The 18,302-nt window shown below is 50.7% G+C and overlaps 7 protein-coding genes across 7 annotated transcripts; 4 read left to right on the top strand and 3 right to left on the bottom strand.

The window, feature by feature from the left end:
* Window positions 1-376: 376 nt before the first annotated feature.
* On the top strand, window positions 377-1,823 carry LDX57_002691 (alpha/beta fold hydrolase; the record flags this gene model as incomplete). The annotated part of the gene is made up of 6 exons (XM_046084340.1): window positions 377-476; window positions 536-585; window positions 643-750; window positions 818-927; window positions 1,013-1,398; window positions 1,543-1,823. 6 exons carry the CDS (start codon window positions 377-379, stop codon window positions 1,821-1,823), a joined length of 1,035 nt encoding a protein of 344 aa, XP_045940303.1.
* Window positions 1,824-2,166: 343 nt separating this feature from the next.
* On the bottom strand, window positions 2,167-3,542 carry LDX57_002690 (SDR family oxidoreductase; the record flags this gene model as incomplete). Its single annotated transcript, XM_046084339.1, has 4 exons — window positions 2,167-2,756; window positions 2,824-3,013; window positions 3,068-3,207; window positions 3,263-3,542. 4 exons carry the CDS (start codon window positions 3,540-3,542, stop codon window positions 2,167-2,169), a joined length of 1,200 nt encoding a protein of 399 aa, XP_045940302.1.
* Window positions 3,543-4,821: 1,279 nt separating this feature from the next.
* LDX57_002689 (uncharacterized protein) lies at window positions 4,822-6,330 on the top strand (the record flags this gene model as incomplete). The annotated part of the gene is made up of 9 exons (XM_046084338.1): window positions 4,822-4,981; window positions 5,039-5,058; window positions 5,110-5,146; window positions 5,196-5,222; window positions 5,273-5,313; window positions 5,360-5,704; window positions 5,756-5,810; window positions 5,864-5,968; window positions 6,014-6,330. The coding sequence occupies 9 exons, from the start codon at window positions 4,822-4,824 to the stop codon at window positions 6,328-6,330; spliced, it is 1,107 nt and encodes a 368-aa protein (XP_045940301.1).
* A 2,032-nt stretch (window positions 6,331-8,362) lies between these two features.
* On the top strand, window positions 8,363-9,590 carry LDX57_002688 (DUF3431 domain-containing protein; the record flags this gene model as incomplete). The annotated part of the gene is made up of 4 exons (XM_046084337.1): window positions 8,363-8,489; window positions 8,552-8,693; window positions 8,793-9,374; window positions 9,467-9,590. 4 exons carry the CDS (start codon window positions 8,363-8,365, stop codon window positions 9,588-9,590), a joined length of 975 nt encoding a protein of 324 aa, XP_045940300.1.
* A 350-nt stretch (window positions 9,591-9,940) lies between these two features.
* LDX57_002687 (putative GPI-anchored cell wall protein Pst1) lies at window positions 9,941-11,666 on the bottom strand (the record flags this gene model as incomplete). Its single annotated transcript, XM_046084336.1, has 3 exons — window positions 9,941-10,853; window positions 11,082-11,454; window positions 11,576-11,666. 3 exons carry the CDS (start codon window positions 11,664-11,666, stop codon window positions 9,941-9,943), a joined length of 1,377 nt encoding a protein of 458 aa, XP_045940299.1.
* A 3,992-nt stretch (window positions 11,667-15,658) lies between these two features.
* LDX57_002686 (uncharacterized protein) lies at window positions 15,659-16,383 on the bottom strand (the record flags this gene model as incomplete). The annotated part of the gene is made up of 3 exons (XM_046084335.1): window positions 15,659-16,044; window positions 16,093-16,278; window positions 16,335-16,383. 3 exons carry the CDS (start codon window positions 16,381-16,383, stop codon window positions 15,659-15,661), a joined length of 621 nt encoding a protein of 206 aa, XP_045940298.1.
* A 498-nt stretch (window positions 16,384-16,881) lies between these two features.
* On the top strand, window positions 16,882-18,256 carry LDX57_002685 (FAD-dependent oxidoreductase; the record flags this gene model as incomplete). Its single annotated transcript, XM_046084334.1, has 4 exons — window positions 16,882-16,962; window positions 17,004-17,592; window positions 17,636-17,920; window positions 17,964-18,256. 4 exons carry the CDS (start codon window positions 16,882-16,884, stop codon window positions 18,254-18,256), a joined length of 1,248 nt encoding a protein of 415 aa, XP_045940297.1.
* Between the last annotated feature and the right edge of the window lie 46 nt (window positions 18,257-18,302).

Here is an 18,302-nt window from a genome sequence, read left to right as displayed (position 1 = left end):
GGCACCACTGCATAGAATATTGTTCTGTACGAACAAACAATGCATCCATGAGGACCAACATAACAACATCAGTCACAATTGTGCAACACTTTTATTTCCGCGCGGAATCGACCTGAAAATGATTATAAATAATAATTCCACCCTCTGTTCGGACCTAGGCATCTTCGTCCACTTTGCTCCATTCTCATTAGTGGGTTCCACTATTCTTCTGTATTGTCTCTGGACGACCCACCGAAAACAAAGACAAGAACGGACTGATTATCTTGAGGACCCCGCCGTCGTCACCGGCTGGTTTGAATATTTTTGACAGTTGTTTTGTCGGTCTTGAGGGTTGTCTTTTGTCTTTGTGATATTGTGATCCTTGAGCAGATTCATCATGTTCACGACTACTCGCGCCCAGGCTGTGGAGAAGATTAATATTGTTGAGGATGAGCGTGTTCAGCGCCGTTCGGCAACGATTAATGGGAAGACTTATGGTATGACGTTACTTTTGCATTGCTGGAGAGCCAGGTGGTTGATTTTAATGGGACTTCAGGATACCTTCTCGCTGAACCGGAGGGGGGATTCACTCGCACTGTTCTTTTGGTTTGTTAACCTCTATCTCTCTCTAAGCAACAGTTGCGCAGCAGTTAACAATTCCAGATCCACGGATTCCCCGACCTGGCTGTCACCTGGAAAAGCGTCATTCCTCTCCTACTGAAATTCGGCTTCCGAGTCATCTGCCCCGACTGTATGGGATATGGAAGATCGGTATGGATATACTCCACGTGTCTGCTCCATGCCAGTCTTCAGAGACCAAAAGCTAATCAGACGATAGGACGCCCCCGACTCTCTCGCCGCATACACCTACAAATCCCAAGCCGACGACTTCGTCGAGCTAGCCAAGCAGCTCGGCAGCGAGAACCTCATCGTCGGTGGTCATGACTGGTTTGTCCCTCTCCTAAACCCCCCCCCCCCCCATCGCGTGTACAACTCCAGGAAGTCCTAACGAAGTAACACAAAAACCAAACAGGGGCGCCGTGATCGCCTACCGCGTCGCACTCTGGCACCCCACCTTCATCACGCACCTCTTTACCTTCGCGATCCCCTACATCCCGCCGTCCCCGAAATGGATCGAGACCGAAGACATGCTGAAGATGTTCCCGTCGCTCGGCTACCAGCTGCAGTTCGGCAGCGACGACGGCATCATCGAGTCCTTCGCTAAGGATAAGGACGGGATTCGCGCGTTCTTGAATACCTTGTACGGTGGTAGGACGGCGGACGGGAAGTATGCGATTGATGTCACGAAGGGGGTTGATTTGGAGGTGGCGAAGACGTTGGGTCATACGCCGTTGTTGGCCGAGGAGGAGTTGGATTATTATGTGGATGTTTATTCGAGGAATGGCTTGAGGGGTCCTTGTATGTCGCCTTTTCTTTCCCTCTGTTCGTTGCAGTATCCATTGTTGTCATCCCTCTTGGTGATCGTGAAGACGATGACGATGATGATGATCAATCCCAAACCACAACACATCCCCAAAGGTAAATACTAACCCAAAAACACAGGCAACTACTACCGCACGCGCGAAGCCAACTTCACCGACGAGCAAATCTTCGCCTCAAACCCATCCGGCATCGTGCTGAAATGCCCCACCCTCTTCGTCCGCGCCTCAACCGACGCAGTAGTCTCGGACCAAATGGTCGGCCTGATGGAAAAGACAGTGCCAAATTTGACCATGAAAGAAGTCGAGGCAGGACACTGGGTGCCGTGGCAGAAGCCGGCGGAGGTGAACGAGATCCTGACTGAGTGGATGCGCCAGCAGGGATTGGTGGCTGGGGATTCGTAAGTGCGTGGTCTTGGCTGCGTTAGTTATTGATGCAGGGCACAGGGGCTGGGCTGGGGGTGATGCCGATGCCGAAAAGAAGCAAGGGGTGGCTGAGGCTAGTACAATGTATATTGTATACCTAGCAATATGCGTAGCCCTATGCATGTATTACGGTGGATTTGACAGCGGATAGGTCGTATGTAGGATTGACATCGCGGTCTGAATTAAGCTATTGGGTTGATGTGATGGGTCTTCCGTGGCTCTTCCGTGGCCAGACTACCGAGGTTCTCATCGCGGTAAATATTCAAAAATAGTATTATATGGTTGCAGTTGAATCTCAGCATATGTACGTCTTTTCTAGACGTTATTGCAACTTCTCCTTAGGCGGCACAATGTTCTCGCTGACCAGATGGTCAAAAACGCGGAAATACCCGTGTCCGACCGGGTACTCCTCCGTGAAACCCAAGCTGCGGATCTTATCCAGGCTCAGCTCACGATTCCGCTCCAGCATGGTGAACCCAGCTCTCATGAAGATCCAGGTAGCCTCGGGGATATCTCGCTTCCGCAGGCCGTATTCCTTGCACATCTTCTCATAGTCATCCTGGTGCTCGTTCCAGAACTTATCGGCATCGTTCCAAGGCTTGTCGCCCGGACCACCGCCCTGCAGTCCGAAGTATTCGCAGATCTTGGGCCACTTGTAGCTCCAGGGGCCCGGGGTGGCATTATCGGCCGTGTTGAAGGCTTCCCCGTGTGCCTCGTCGGGCTTTTCGACCGAGAGGTAAATTTCCGATCGCGCGATGATATCCTGCGAAGAGGCTGTGTAGGTGTGGCGGAAGTTCTTTTCCGTTCCGAAAAATGTAACGGTGGCGCCCGGGCCGTTGACGTATCGGTACAGCGACAGGAAGAGGGCCATGGGCTCCACGTATGTCATGCTAGTGGGACTAGGAACGTGTCCTAGGTAAGAATTTCTGATTAGCCGAATTCCAACTAAGAGAATACACTCGGTTTTATTCATGCTTACCAACAATCTGGTCCGGCCGGACTTCACACCACTTCCAGGATTTTCCCTCGTTGGCCTCCTTGATCAGATCCACCTGCGAGTAGTAAAAGATCTCATCACCCCACGGCGACGGGATGCGAGGGTTGTCCTCCTTCAGGGGCGGGTTGATCTCGATTTTGTCCTGGAAGCGGAAGACGGCAACGCCATAGTTCTGGGAAGGGTTAGGCATTGACCCGTGGTCTTCAAGAAAGCGCAAGAAACCTACGTTTGTACCGGTCTGCAGAACGAAAAATTTCATGTTCTTGCAGAGGCGGTCCACGGCATGCACGGCATTATAAGTCATAGCAACGTTGATGTTCCTGATTTCCATCACATTCTCACTGTATGCCGTGGCATTGGAATAGGCTGCAAGGTCAGTATCGCCAGATCATCTTATTCTTCCATTGCCTGGTGAGCTCACCCAAATAGTAGACATGAGTAACTTCGTCCAAGTTAGGCACCTTCTCCTGCAGTTGCATCATCACACTCTGCAGATCTGCCTGCAGGTTGACCCCAGAGTGCAACTCCAAGCGAGGGTCCTGGGGAAGACCGCTCTCCTCGACAGTCTTGGGGCGATTCGTCAATCCGATCACGCGCGAGAATGTGCTAGGCGTGGGATAGGAGAGGACGTTCTTGGCCACGGCCCAGCCGGAGATACCGCTGGCACCGAACACGAGGGCGACATTTTTGGAATCCGACATGGTGAGTATTTCGCTGTGATTGCGACGGTATGCAAAACGCTCCAGCCGAGGCTTGGGGAAACCTTGAACACCCACACAGCGGCGGGGCCATATTTATATACACATTCTTGACAGGTATCGGACCCCTCGTTCGTAGCCCCTCAGTCGCGCAATTGGTCAGTGTCGGACCGCGGAAGAGCATGCGCACAGTTTCAGTGCCCGTGCTTCGTACCGGTTCGCCTATCTCCCCCGGTTAGGCCAGGCTAGCCATCCTACTGAATCATTCACGGTTGCGACGAGTCTGCAGAAAGCGAGCAAGGGAGTCAGTCGTCGCGACCAATCCCAAGTAGGCATGTCGTCCGTTTAATCCCTGTCATGGTGGAGGAATGGGAACTGACCCGATGAGCCGGGCGTCTCAGCGTTCAGGGAATATGACGCTAATCACGATCTATCGGGGCCGTGGGGTCGAGTCCTCCACTAAATGGTAGGGATTGATTCGGCCCCCAATGATTTTTCCACTATGAAAGTTAGACAAGAATCCCCTCACGGGCTGCAGATGGCTTGCCTTGGCCTAGAAGGCAGTTTCATTGTGGCGTCAAAGCGGATTGGCAGAAATAGTTGAAGGTACATGTCTGAACGGTGACGGAGAGAAGCTGAAGAAGAAGAAACGGTCGGATACAAAGGCATTCATAGGGGGGCTCAATCAGGTTAGCGGCGCCTGACTCGCCCAGCCATCCCGAAGCGGCCTAGCGGCACGGCGGCCAAACAACGGGCTGCTTCTGCCTTTCCGTGGACTCAAGTAGATCAACCCGCCGATCGAGGTCAACACTCACCACTACTGATGCCAGACACGATAGTGCATCGAGCACGAGCCTGATGCGGTGCTTTGCTGATCCCGCTGATCGGGGGCAAGTATTGAGCGAGCAAAGTGGGCTGGAGAAGTGCCTCGTTCGTCTCCAACGTGCTCTAGCTAGGGCGCTGCATCTAGTTCCTTAGCCCCCAACGTGCGAGACATCATGCCATTGGTGGTAATTAACACATATCCGGGCTAAATGCACAATTCCAATTCGGCTAAAGGTGATGGACGCCATTGCCAGGGGAAGATCTGAATCCGGCGGCGGACTCGACAAGGATGCGCAGGCGAGATGAGCCGCTCTGCATGCTTATTCCAAATCCATCGCAATTTCTTGACCACGAGACATGAAGCGTACTTAGAGGAGAGCTTCCCACTTTAATCGCTCCGTTCTCTCCTCCTCTCCCCGTCCATTTCCGTTCGCCAGCCCGTACGGTGTATGTCATCATGCAGTCTCACCTTTTGGTTCCCCGAGGTGACCAGCTTCCCACTCGGAAGGCTGCCGTGTACGGTGTTGGCATCGGTTTCATGGCCTTTACTTCGATCGTGGTGCTTTTGCGATTATGGGTCCGCATCTTTATGTTGCGCGCACTAGGGACAGACGATGGTAAGTCTAGCATAACGGCGCAAGTAGGCGTACCATGCTGATTGTGTAATGTTACAGTCTTGATGGTGGTGGGAACTGTGAGCTCCCGGTCGTGGCTAGGTCTTCTATCGGTCTGCTAACACGCTCAGATCCTAACATTTGGTTTAACAATTGCCACCATGATTGGTATTTCCACCCTTTAAGTTTAGCCTCTTCTCTTGCTAACAAACCATAGGAACGCAGTACGGCATCGGAAAACATCGTACGCTCTTCGAAACCTCAATTATAGCTCTGCAGCTGACATGCATCTAGTGGTCGACATCAATCTGGAGGACTACGAGTCAATGTTCAAGGCAAGTCGATCACTCGCCTCTACTAGTCTCTGCTGACCGACAACAGTCGATTTGGGCCACTCGTCTTCTTTATACTGTTGGCATGGGATTCGTGAAAATGTCTCTACTATGGTTCTTCCTTCGCCTTGATCAGCGCCGATGGATGAGATGGTCAGTGTTCTTCGTGATGTTCATCGTGGTGGGACTATCCTTCGCAAGCGCTATCGGGTCCATCGTCTCCTGCACTCCGCCGTCGAAATTTTGGGATGTCACGGGTGAAAAGCCGGGGCATTGCATGTCGCCCGGGCCACAACAGGACTTTTACGAGGTCAATGGCATTCTAAACATTGTGACGGATATTCTCATTTGGCTCTTACCTATACCGATGCTGTGGCGACTTCACATCACTTTGGTATGTTCACCTATCCTCAATAGAGGTATATGAGAGGCTCATTATTTTTAGCGCAAGAAAGCTGCTATTTTTGGGGTGTTCTCCATTGGTATCCTTGCTCTTGCAGGTAACTCTCGTCAATACTGCCGTACCTCCGGATTGATACTAATGAATGTGTAGCTGCTTGCGTTCGCTATGATTTCGTGCTCAAGCTGGAGGGCAATGAGGATCAATTCTATCATCTTGCCGATTCACTCAACTGGTGCACCATCGAGGTCTACGTCGGTATGTCCCATGCTCTCCGCTGTCCGACCGTTCTGACAATTACAGCAATCTTCTGCGGCTCGGCACCCTCCCTCTCCGTCCTCATTAAAACCTATGCACCACGCGTCTTCGGTACCTCCAAGGCACAGAATTACGCCAGCAGCACACCCACTCCCGGACACAGCCTCGCGCATCATCGGCCCAAAGTCAATCGGCATCGACGCTTAGAAGACACCACGGGGCTAGGCAGCCAGGATGCGATCGTGCTGAACGAGCAGGATCACGGCGGCATCACGCTGAAGACCGATATTCACATGGAAGTTACAGACGGGAACGGCGCTTATGTGAAGGACAGCTCCAGTGACTTTGTTCGGGGGGCGTGAGATGCGTCCTCACGCATTGATGATGGGGTCAATATACGACAACATACTTCAACCCCAACCCACTCTCAACGCAGCTGATCGCACAACGATGCCGGATCGAGTCGCTACGAGCGGAAAGTCTTGGGATGCCAACCAATGACTGGCGAGGAGGGCCATGATCCGACCCGCTCCGCTTCTTAACGTCTCATCGATCGGTCTTGTCATGCTCATCCAGCCTACGGTCGGAAACCATCGACTATTCAATAGGCTCTTCACGCTCGAACAATACCTTACTCGAACTAGACATTCATATTGTCTCCATGGTCTACGACAGACGATCTGAATGCATACTGCATTCACGAGCCTGACCTTGGAACGATGATCAGAACCTCAGCGACGGATCAGCGCTTTCATCCCAATCGGCAGCGCCTTAGAGACTGATATTCTGAGTGTGCATGTACTGGAATGCCAGAGGTGTAAGCTACTAAACGTTCGCAGTCCGCCTGCCTGATCATAACTATTCCATATATCCGCATCTAGGAAGACACCTTCTTCGAAAATTTATCAACAGGATCATATTGACGAGTTAATTTCATTCGTTTAATTATCCTATACAATATCACTACCTATCGCTTGTCTACATCAATCATTGTAGATCCTTTGACGTATCTGAATCCCAGCGGTAATCCGTGTCTCACCACAAATATATATTTTGAGCACGCGTCTTTGGATGTGCTCGAGACAACATTAATCTGACTTCAATCGATGCCGATCGGGGATAGTACAAGCTGAACTTAAACAAAGCTACTTAAACACGACTGGAAGACTGGGAAGTACAGCGTCAATGTTCCCCAAGGATTCACCAAATGATCACATGACCAGACTGAACACAGTGGTTACGTCAGCTATACTCTTTGATCTTATGCAACATGGCATCCAGAGTAATTGCTCGAAGGAAATAAGACATGCCCTGGGTTTAAGATATTGTTCCTTTCGTATAATTCTCAGGTATGACGGTCAGAACCTTCTCTGATCGTGCATGGGTGTGCTATATATAGATAGGGTTGCAAACTTTATCCGGGACGATCTCTACCATACCCTGGCAGTCTCCCGCCGACAGAGAATTCGTCTGACAGTCAGATATTCAGGACTCTACTCCGTACTGTAGTGTCTGCGGATGCCAGTTTCGATCTACACAAACAGTGTATGATATATGTGCATGGTCATCCCTTACTCCTGCGTGATGCGTGCGAGTACAGCATGCAATCGGCAACCGACCGATGGCTTTGTTGACAGGCTAGCGGGCCAGTTGGTTTCTTGGCCCTGCAGATGGTATCCAACAAGCTGCTCGTGTTGCCCCTTTTACAGGACATTCGATAAGTTGACGCTCCCTAGGACGGAGGATTACGTAGGCCGGCAGACGTCGTGCGCATTCGAGGCAGCACCGCAGGGCAAGTTTCCCCCGTTTTAATCTTACGCATCGAACAACTCCAGATCTTTCAAGGCCATTTATCTGCCGCTAAACCCCGAGCGGCCTAGTCCGGAGGGGGGCTGGAATTAGCGTGGGATAGCGTTAATTCCCGGCGAATGAACGGAGGCCGGACTGGCGACTAAGCCGGATTCGGGCGATCAGTGGAGCGGAAGCGGCATCATCGACGAATCCAGACCAGCAAGTCGTGCCGCCATTTGCCCCTTACGCGAGGCCATGGCTTGACCTTTTTTTTTTATTCAAGAAATTGTCAATTTCCTGGCCCGCCCATTCCCAATGAGGCTGATGAATATTCCCTTAATATTATTCATTCGTGCTCGCTGGGCAAAATGGCCGATAACGCGGGCTGACTTCAACTTGACTTCGTTTTCTTCCCTTCTTCTCCTCTCTTCTGCCCTCCCATGCATCAATTACCAGTCCCATCCTTATCATAACACCTGTCCCGTCGGCCTTTCCTTCGCCTCCTTTCCTCCTCCTCTCCCCCCTTTTCTCCCTCCCTCCCTTTCTCTTTCGTGCCGCTCCTCCCTCCACCCCCTCCACTGAGGGTCGCTTTCTGTCGTTACCATGTCGAAACGGCGGGTGTTCCGTTGGCCTGCCCGCCGGACTGCTGGGCTAGGATGTGTCGCCTTGATCTTCACCTCGATTCTGTCGCTCATGATGTACACGAATCGATCGTTTGAGCCCGAGCCCGGTACGTTCGCCTCGTCCTCGCGCTTCTGGCCGACTGCTGATAGGGATTGATTACCATTACAGACACGGGTCCGGTGTATGGGGAGGTCATGCGACAACTTTCCGAAATCACCAACAACTACAGCAATGCCACGGGCGTCGGTCTCGTCCTGGCCGCCACGCAGACGGAGGATCTGAATTGGTTGCTGAACTACTGCAGGGACTAGTATGTTGGATCGTTTTTCCTTTTCTTGCCTTTCTTTCTTCCCATTCCTTTCTTTCCCGTCATTGGATTGAAAATACTGACGTCGCATTTTTCCTCTAGCGGAACAACCCCCTTCGTCTACACCACCGACGCCACGCCCGAACCACACCTCATCGTCCCTCGAACCACGCGCGGCCGCGAAGCCGCCGCCTACCTATCCTTCGTCGTCGACTACTACGACCACCTCCCGGACTACACGATCTTCATCCACTCGAACCGCGACCAGTGGCACAACGACCTGTTCGGGTCGCGCACCAGCTCGGCCCTCCGCCATCTCCGTCTCGAGGCCGTCGACGCGCAAGGCTACGTCAACCTGCGCTGCGAGCACGACCCAGGCTGCCCGACGAACGTGCACCCGTGGTCTCCGACGCAGATCGACATCGACAAGAACGATATCCGCGCGTACTTCCCGCAGGTGTACCAGACGCTGTTCAACGTCGGCAAGGAGAAGGTCCCCGACCATATCGGGAATGTCTGCTGCGGGCAGTTCGCCGTGAGTCGGCAGCGTATCCTGCAGCGGCCGCGACACGATTACGAGCGCATGTTGAAATGGGCGGCGGAGACGGAGTTGACGGATAGTTTTGGCGTTGGGTGGGTGTTTGAAAAGGTGTGGCATGTTGTTTTTGGAATGGAGGATATCTAGTACGTTCCCTCCCTGTGGTCTCAGGACTCTTTTCTTCTCGCTGAAGATTCTGGGTCATTCTTGAAAATTTGGCAAATACTAACTGAAATAGCTGCCCCCGCTTCGAACAATGCCGGTGCGATACGTACGGATGGTGTGGACCGCTGGCATCGGGCGAGACACTGCAGGCAGTGCGAGCTCAATCCGGCAAGCACAAATCAGGACTGACGGTATAACGCCGTCAGCACGTCTTCATAGATGGGTTTTTCCTTCTTCACTTCTTTTAATGTTTGTTGATGTATAATATCATATCATGGCAATGGGCATGGGATCAGGATGGGCATATAAAGTGGTTACGAGTAGCAAACTGTTTTACCTATCATAATCGTTGGTATATGACTTACTTGACTTAGTTTGATTTCATTCTTCATTCTTCTGCCTTGCATCATGCTTGATGCATTGGGTATATCTTTATAATCAGGTAGGTATAAGCATGGTAGGGTATGTATGGTATCAAAAAATCATCACACATCATCTTTCGTCCAGCGCATCAGCACCGTCACCGTCACCGTCACCGTCACAAAATCTATTCATGATTAATCGCCTGCTGATGCGTCCCCCTCACCGGTCCCGCATCCAACTCAAACGGCGGATCCAGCTCCCTGGCCGACTGCGCCGGCGCCTCATGAACATCACCACTATCCAGCATCGGCACATCCGACTCCGAGGGTATACGTCTCGGCATGGGCCTTAAGAACAACGACTCTGATTGATCGCTCGACCCTAGCGCCGAGACTGTCGAGAATCGAGGATCTGATTCCCCTGCGACCAAGGCTGAGGGTAATGACGTTGACCTCGTTCCTGACCCTATCGCCGAATTCGAGTTCGTGCCTAAGGCGGAATCCGTCCCTGCTATCGACACAATCCCCGTCTCTTGGGGAGCCGGAGAGAGCGGTTTCCGAGGTATAGCGAGCGCATTGGCGGTCATGTCATCTGGCGAGACGGGACTAACAGAAGAAGTCGTGGTCGTGGTGTTATCACTCGTGCCTTTTTCTTCATCGCTGATTCCGCCACCACCACCTCCACCTCCTCCGCTAGGACCTTTACTCCCGGCTATGGCAGCAGCAGCACCACCGGCAGCAAGCCCCGCCATCGCCTCCTTCTGCGCCATCCTCTGCCTCCTCTGTCGTCTTATACAGAACCAGATCCCGAGGAGGATGATCAAGACGCCGATGATCACACCAACTGCGATTCCGGCTTTCGCACCGGGGCTGAGGCCTCCTCCGCCTGCATTCTCCTTATCGCTGTCGCTATTGCCATCGTTCTTGTCGTTATCGCTGTCCGAGGAGGATGAAGAAGAGGCATCATTTTTGCAGGTAAAGTCGCTGCCAAATACGCCGTCGGAATGGAGAGAGTCGAGAGCCGAACAGGTGAATTCTTTCGCGGTGGAGACGATGGATGTCACGCCGCGGACTTTTTCGAGGTTGGAGAGGGAGAGTCTTTTTATTTCGTCTGTTAGTATGTTTGGTCTTGGGTAATCTGTGTGTATCTGTGTTGGAGATGGGTGAATGGTGTGTAGACGTGGTGTGGCATCGTTGAGGATACCATGCGCATGCATAGATAGCAAATAGGCACACAACCACCCAAGTCGGTAAGTAGGATAGTCGACAGATCACATTCATCCCCAACCCAGTCCCCAAGAAAAGAGAAATCAGAAAGAAACATACCCAACAAACCCCCCCACAACCTCCAACCCCCCATTAACACTTTCCAAATCATCGAACCCAATTTCCTTCAGGACGTCATTCCCCTTAATCTTCACCTCCCCCCCAACACTCCCCAACTCCTCGAACTTAAGACTCGTCAGCCGCTTATTATTCTCGATCGTGACCGGCCCCGTCACGGTTTCCAGATCCTCAGCGCGCACGGCGTTCAGGTCGTCGGCGTCCTTGATGGTCAGCGGACCTTTGATTTCTTCGACGTTGGGGATGGAAATGGTGCCGCTGGCGGAGGGGGCGATGACGAGGGTCCCGGAGATGGTGTCGCAGGAGGAGAGCGCGTCGGCGTCGGATTGCTTGGATATTTTGATTTCGCCGGTGCCTTGTATTCCCCGTGGGGTGGGTGGTTAGATGTAATGTATAGATGGGTGGGTAGTGAGATGTTGGTTTGTTAGGGTTATGGAAGTGTATGCGATATGACAGGAAGTGAAGAGAGAACGTACAGCTCGAACTCGAACTATCGTCAGCTCTGGCTACGCCTGGATGCAAGTGCAGGGTAGCCAGAGCGATACCGAACCACAGGAAGGGGATCATTCGGGTGGCATCACATTACAATTGTCTTGTAGGAGTGCTAGAAGTAATTGGCAAACAATGCAGTCAGGAGGTGGACGAGTCTATTTCAAATCGACACACCGCAAGAATATTGAACTGAACTCGAGGTCAGATTCTAAATCGTAACAGAAAGAGAAAGCAGAAAGCCAAGGTAAGCTGAACAAAGCGGATCCAGCATGCTAGATATGTAATGCACCCAGACACCTAGGCAATTGCAATTTCGTCTGGTCTGTTCACCCGAATCAGAATCAGTCAATGACCCATCACAGCTAGTACAGACAGACTAGGAAATGCCCTAACCCCGGTAAACAAGTCCCTAGTCTCGACTTTGTGGCGGAGCACATACAGAAAAGGGACCCTGGACGATTAGTGAATTGGCGTCCGGGATGAGATGACGGATCGACAGATGCATTACTGCGGTTGGCTGAGGGGTCTCTTGAGCCAAGCAGGACTGAACGGAGTGAAGTCATGAATGATTCGGAGGTTTTTGTCATGATAACTATATGATTATGGGCCTGAAGTTAGGGCGGACGTAGACTCCACAGGGCCGTTATCATTTCTCATCTGATTTCCTAGAGTGTTCCAGGGCTGAGCTCTGATGAATCAAGAAGTTCAATAAAGTCTCTCCTCTTGCCAAGATCGCCAAGCGAAACAGGATGGGCGGGATATCCTCCGATGTCGTCCATGACTGTTCAGCTACTCTGCTGTCTCTGATCCGTGCATTGGCTGTTGGTGTTGAACACTCAGGCATACTATTCAACATGAATCATGAATCTCCCCATGCCAGAGAATATCATGGACCAGGAACATACAACCTCGCTTGGCACATACAAGTCTATATATAGCTGCGAAAGGCAACAACAAAACCCCAGAGTAACTAATACCCTGACCAAGAAATATGCCACGACCATCACTGCTCATTGGCCCACAAACGACATTATCCCGTCCGACAGTGCTAGTCTCCCGTGGCATCGATCGATAGGTGACCACTACTACTGACTAGGCATGTCCTGCGTCGATCCAGTCTCCGGGGACAACCTGCCTAACAGCCTGACTCGACAGGCACGAAGAAAATGGGTGCCTGGAGTAGACCCTGCGCAGGAAGGGTCTTTTCATCTATCGGAGGTACCGTAGTTATGCTATTTATATATACCGATCATGAGCCGGTTTGCCCTGGCTGGTGGGTTGAAGAATGAAGAAGGAAAAGAGAGAAAAGCCGGCAGATGCCAAGAGACACTACGGGAACCCCGCGCATCAGGCATCGCCAATCTTTGGGGACTTCCGCTGGTCAGAGATGATTTTATGATGAAGTCATTCTAGAAATGCAGGTGGTGTCGTGCTGCAGGGTGGGTTTAACATCTAATTCGGGGTTTATGGTTTCATCTTAAATCCGGAAGTTTGTTTGGTTGCGGATAGCTCGTTGTGCTATGGGAGGCGGGTGTAACGCGGCTGGGAGCTATGGGATGTTAGAAGAGAGATTGAGATGCAATACTGTTAGGTATATTGAGGCATGCTCGGTTCTTTCTACTTGACAGTTTAGCTTGGCTCAAGCTCGCATTTAATGGAGACAGTCTGGTCAAGTTCCTCATATTATGACAACTGCACACCCGGGCAAACACGACATCATGATCGCCTGGCTTCCCAGTGGGCGACACGGAACTGCATCAGCCACTACTGTAACAAATATTTCTATTCACTCTTTTCAAACTATTGTAATGTTGTTAGAATCCATAAGTTTTGCTGAGTAAAACAATCCTTTTTTTAAACGGGCTCCATTCATCTTATTGATCAGATATATATTCTTGTCCTTAGCCACGGATTTATCGAACTCAAGAACAACAAGAAACACAAAGCCAAAAACAGCCTTCATTCTTCGGGTCAGAATCTCATACTGCAGAACATTTTCTCTTACTCCACGATTGGCAGCCTCCCAGGTTTCTCACTGCCCTTTCCGTTCATCTGATCGCGGTAAAAATGAGTGGTTGGTCTCCGGAAGCGTGGTGTTTTCACCACTATAGCTGTGTTTAGTACACGACATTGATACATAGTAACTTGAAAAAATTCATGTGCTTAAAAGATAAATGCTGGGAGAAGAACGGTTTTTTACTTAAACAAAATGTCCTGTAAAGTCTACCGAAAATCGGCTATCCCACAAATTTCAACATTCATATAGTTCCATCGAGAACTGTTCAATTTAGGGAACAATTGGTAATAGAAGTTCGCCGTTTACCCTGCATTAACCAGTCCTATACATTCATCGCCAATGCCAATAGCAACCTGGTTGGCCCAGTGCTGTATAAACCAAGTATACAATACCATTACTTCAAAAATAATTCTAATGCTCATCTCGGGTAGTCTTGTAAAGCGACTACGCAGAATTCTCACATGAAAGTGCTTGTTAGTTTGTTTAACTTAACATGTTCTACTCAAATGTCTCACATTTATAAAGCTCTTCGGGGGTGTTTCCACTTGAAGTTAGGGGGCAGACCTCAGCAAGGCCCTTGAGCTGTGCTAGTAGGAACCTACTTTAGTGCCACTATGGAGCATTGAGAAAGTCATGAATAGCTTTATAATGTCAACCTAACAGAGTGACTTTCAGAAGGACATATATTCTCCAATTAGTCGAGGTATGCGAGTAAGGTCCCGCTATTGAGGTCTTCCCCTGGGAAGCTTATTGCTTCTTCCAATTGAAATCAATTTTCTATACCTTGAGAGATTTTGGAATACAATCTTTTCTCCTGTTGTTTCATGTGGGTCTACATGCGACTTTTAGACCTCCGACTCCAGAAGCGATTCGCGACACAGTTTAGTACAGACACTGCGGTCCCTGCCCTATCGGTCCCACAAAACCTTTCCCTATCCAAGATCCCTGCGACTCATTTGGACCATAAAAGTAAAGCTGCCGCCTCCATTACGCTCGACTCTTGCCCCGTTCTTTCTGCCCTGCCAATTTCCAATCGTTTCTGTATGAAAGCTACAATGGAAGAATTGAAACAGGACCCCAACCCCAACCCACATGGTTCTATGTTCTTGTCCGAATCTCGCTCAAGCCCTGGCCGTCCAGAACAAAACCCAATTCGACAGCTTTGCACTAGCATTTTCAAATTCATTGAGCGTTGGACCATTTTTGTGCATCCAATTAAGTAATTTGATCGATACAGAGTCCCAAAAGCTACTTGTACTAATTGCCGACGACTAGATTTGTGCTGTCTACTCTCGCCCTGAGCATTTCCTACTACTATTTATGCAGCTACCTATCTCTGCATCAGAAATGCTGGAATATTTCGTTTTACTGGTTTTGTGGGATCGTTCACTTAGTCAATTTTGTAGGTTATGTAGTTAAAGATCTTACGGGCTGGTATGCCCGTCAGGCGAAGGCTACACAGGGAGGCGAAAGCCACTGAGAAAAGATGTATATGACCTGAGCGAGTGATCTAGTTGAGCATTGAAATAACTCGCCTTCGCCTATGCCTTCCTATATCTCTGACTATGTTGCGAATTTGTGTGTTTTAGGTTTGATGTATTTTCCTTCTGTGCATCGTTTATTTTCGCTCTCTTCTCTATTCTGTGCTGGTGAAGAAGTTCAACTTCACTGGGGATAGTAATTATGAGCTTAATCATCAAGTGTCCCCGGGAGATCCATAAACTCTTAGTGGGACACCAGCACTATTGGATCTGGGGAGGTTCTAGTGCAAAGGAAATGCCTAACTTTACGAGTATCGATTGTTCGTCGAGAGACCAAGCTCTCGGAAGTACCTGGCGGAACGAAGCCGCCGTCAATGAAGACGCCCGCACGAGGAACCACACGAGGAAAGGTGAATCGCAACGAGGGGATGCATGCGGAGGACTTCAGCGAGAACGGCATTTATATATGCCAGGTCATTAGCAGTGCTCATTCCAATTTCTCCCTCATCCCCAAACCTGCTGCGAATCTCCGCCACAACAATCCGATACACGCGGCGATGAGTACAAATTTAAAACACGAACGCGGCGAGCGCGGTAGCCGTATCCTCTGATCCGGAAATGCTGAACGAGAACGCATTCATGTTGATTTCGTCGCGAGTCATGCCTTTATCGCTCTCCATAGCTGCGAGGATATAATGGAGGAAGTCCTTGCGGTCGGTGACGAGCTCGATGCGTCTGGTGACGGTGTCTACTACTCGGTTGATGTTTCGGGCGCGCACACCGGAGGCGGATCGCAGCATGAAGAAACGACTTGGCCAGGTGAGGTCAGCATTTGGAATAGGATGAGCTATTTGGATATGGCGGGAGGCGAGGAGACGAATACGTCTGGAATGCCAGTTTCCGTGCAACTGCAGGGTTCGACGAAGGAGAGGTCCTGGATTACGTCGTATGCTGGCTGTCTTTTTAGTTGGTCCGGGCTTGGGAAGGCGTGGAGTGGACGTACCAAAATAGTTGAACCATGCGGAAACATTGATGGATCCTCCATCTGCGAGAGATGAAAATTGCGGCATCAGTCGATTCACATAGCCTTCGATGATGTCGCCCTGCTCGCGGAGAGCTTTTTCGGAGAATGTGTGAGAGAGGAGACGTCTCTGTCTGCTGTGGGTCGCTCGATCAGCTGTCAGGATAGCTGTAGATAATTAGACCAGGCCCGTATTACTGAACGCAAAAGAGAATAAAGCTCACTCGGCATACCGGTAGGTGTAAGTAGAGAGAACACTGAATCTTTTGGCATCTTATCTGATTGTGGACCGTAGATAGCCTCCCAGGCAGCAGCGGCCTTGCATGATAATTCATTTGGGGCGACTCGAATCGTCTGGCCATATTCCGGTACAGGTGAAGAAGCCTTTGATTTAGGGTGCCGTGAAATTGATACCAGCACCAAGGGACCTAGGCAAGTAGCTGCCCAGACGGGCGGACTGGGATACCTTCGCAGCGGATGAAGGTAGATGTAGCTATGCTGGATGAAGGGGAAAGCACATAATGTGGCAGGCAAGACAAGAAGCGCTAAACTCCACGCACTGAAGTCCATCAGTGTGATCTGCATATTGAGCAGATGGTAAATCACCGGTGGCAAATGGAAAGATACCGGCAAAGAAGGATGTAGGGTTTAGAGCGCCGCGTGCTCGGAATCCGAGCCCCGAGTAAAATCAGACGACCGCGAAAGATGGCATGCAGGGGTAGAATTGAGACATACAGATCTTGAGTACTCTAATCATCGCTGCGATTAAACATGGCCACAAACACAGAAGTCCACGTACTCATCATAGGCGCCGGGATCACTGGCTTAATTCTGGCACAGTCACTCAAAAAAGTAGGATTCTCTGACCACACGAGCCATGCTAACAGCAATAGGCCGGAATCCGCTACTCCATCTTCGAGAAAGAAGTTGCCCTGAATTACCGCAGCAATGAGTGGACCATGGCGATCCACTGGGCTCTGGATCGTCTGCAGGCCTTACTCCCCGAGGAGCGGTATCGAGCGATGAATGACGTCTCCTGCAACCCTGCCATTCCCATCGATGCAGGCGGACGATACCCAGTCATTCACGGGGAGACCGGAAATATTCTGGCCGCTGTTCCCTACGAGAAAGGGCTGAGAGTCCCGCGCAGCGGAATGCGTGCACTATGCGCAGAGGGCATACCTGTACAATACGGAAAGAAATTGATCGACGTTGCGTTTGCCGAGAGAGGCGGCGTAATAGCCCTTTTTGAAGATGGCAGCATGGTATCCGGAACGATACTCATCGGCGCGGATGGACCGCGGTCGACGGTGCGCGAGTTTGCTATGAAAAGCGTCGAGAAAGCGGCCGTGAGCCGATTTCCGATCTTCCATACCAATATGACGGCATCCTTTGACGCCGATAAAGCACTGTTCTTACGGAAGCGGTTTCCGACGAGCTATCTAGCGTTGAGCGACCGGTCGTTTCACGCTTTTCAGTCTAGTATGTCCCGCCAGAAGTCTTGAAATCTATCTAATGCAAGTAGTCTCGAGCATGCCCGATGGGCCGGATAACCCTGCCTCATGGATCTTCCATCTCGCCATGGCCTGGTTCACTGATGTAGACGAACCATCCTCCTACGAGGAAAGATTACATTTGATCCGTCAGAGAGCCCAGACCTTAGCTGAGCCTGCACGATCTGCATTCACCTGGCTTCCGGATGATACACGAGCCAATAAAGCGGATATCAGTTTCTGGGTCAGCCAGCCGTGGGATAACCGAGAAGGCAGGATCACACTGGTTGGAGATGCTGCGCATTCAATGCCTCCTTGTAAGTCTCCCCATTGAACAGGCGTAATATACTGACAGTATAGACCGCGGACAGGGCTTGAATCACTGTATATGTGACGTGTCGAATCTTTTGCAAGGTATACGGAATGTAGTTGATGGCAGGTCAGTCCTCAGCGATGTGATCACCGCTTATGAGGCGGAAATGATTCCTCGAGGTAGGGAGGAGGTGACTTGCTCAGTTGAGAATGGATACATGCTACATGATTGGGAGAAGGTGCGAGAGAGCGCAGTGTTTACGAAAGGGTTCAAACCTATGGATGGACATGATTCAGAGAGACTTGAGGGGATGCAGCCAAGGGATGATACTGGCGCATAGATATAATGTAGCTTAGGGATATATGTGGTTTCCCATGCTTCTTGGA

The sequence above is a fragment of the Aspergillus melleus genome, assembly GCF_016097325.1.
Source record: "Aspergillus melleus strain CBS 546.65 chromosome Unknown contig1, whole genome shotgun sequence".
Taxonomy (NCBI): Eukaryota; Fungi; Ascomycota; class Eurotiomycetes; order Eurotiales; family Aspergillaceae; genus Aspergillus; species Aspergillus melleus.
This window is presented reverse-complemented; position numbering and strand designations above follow the sequence as displayed.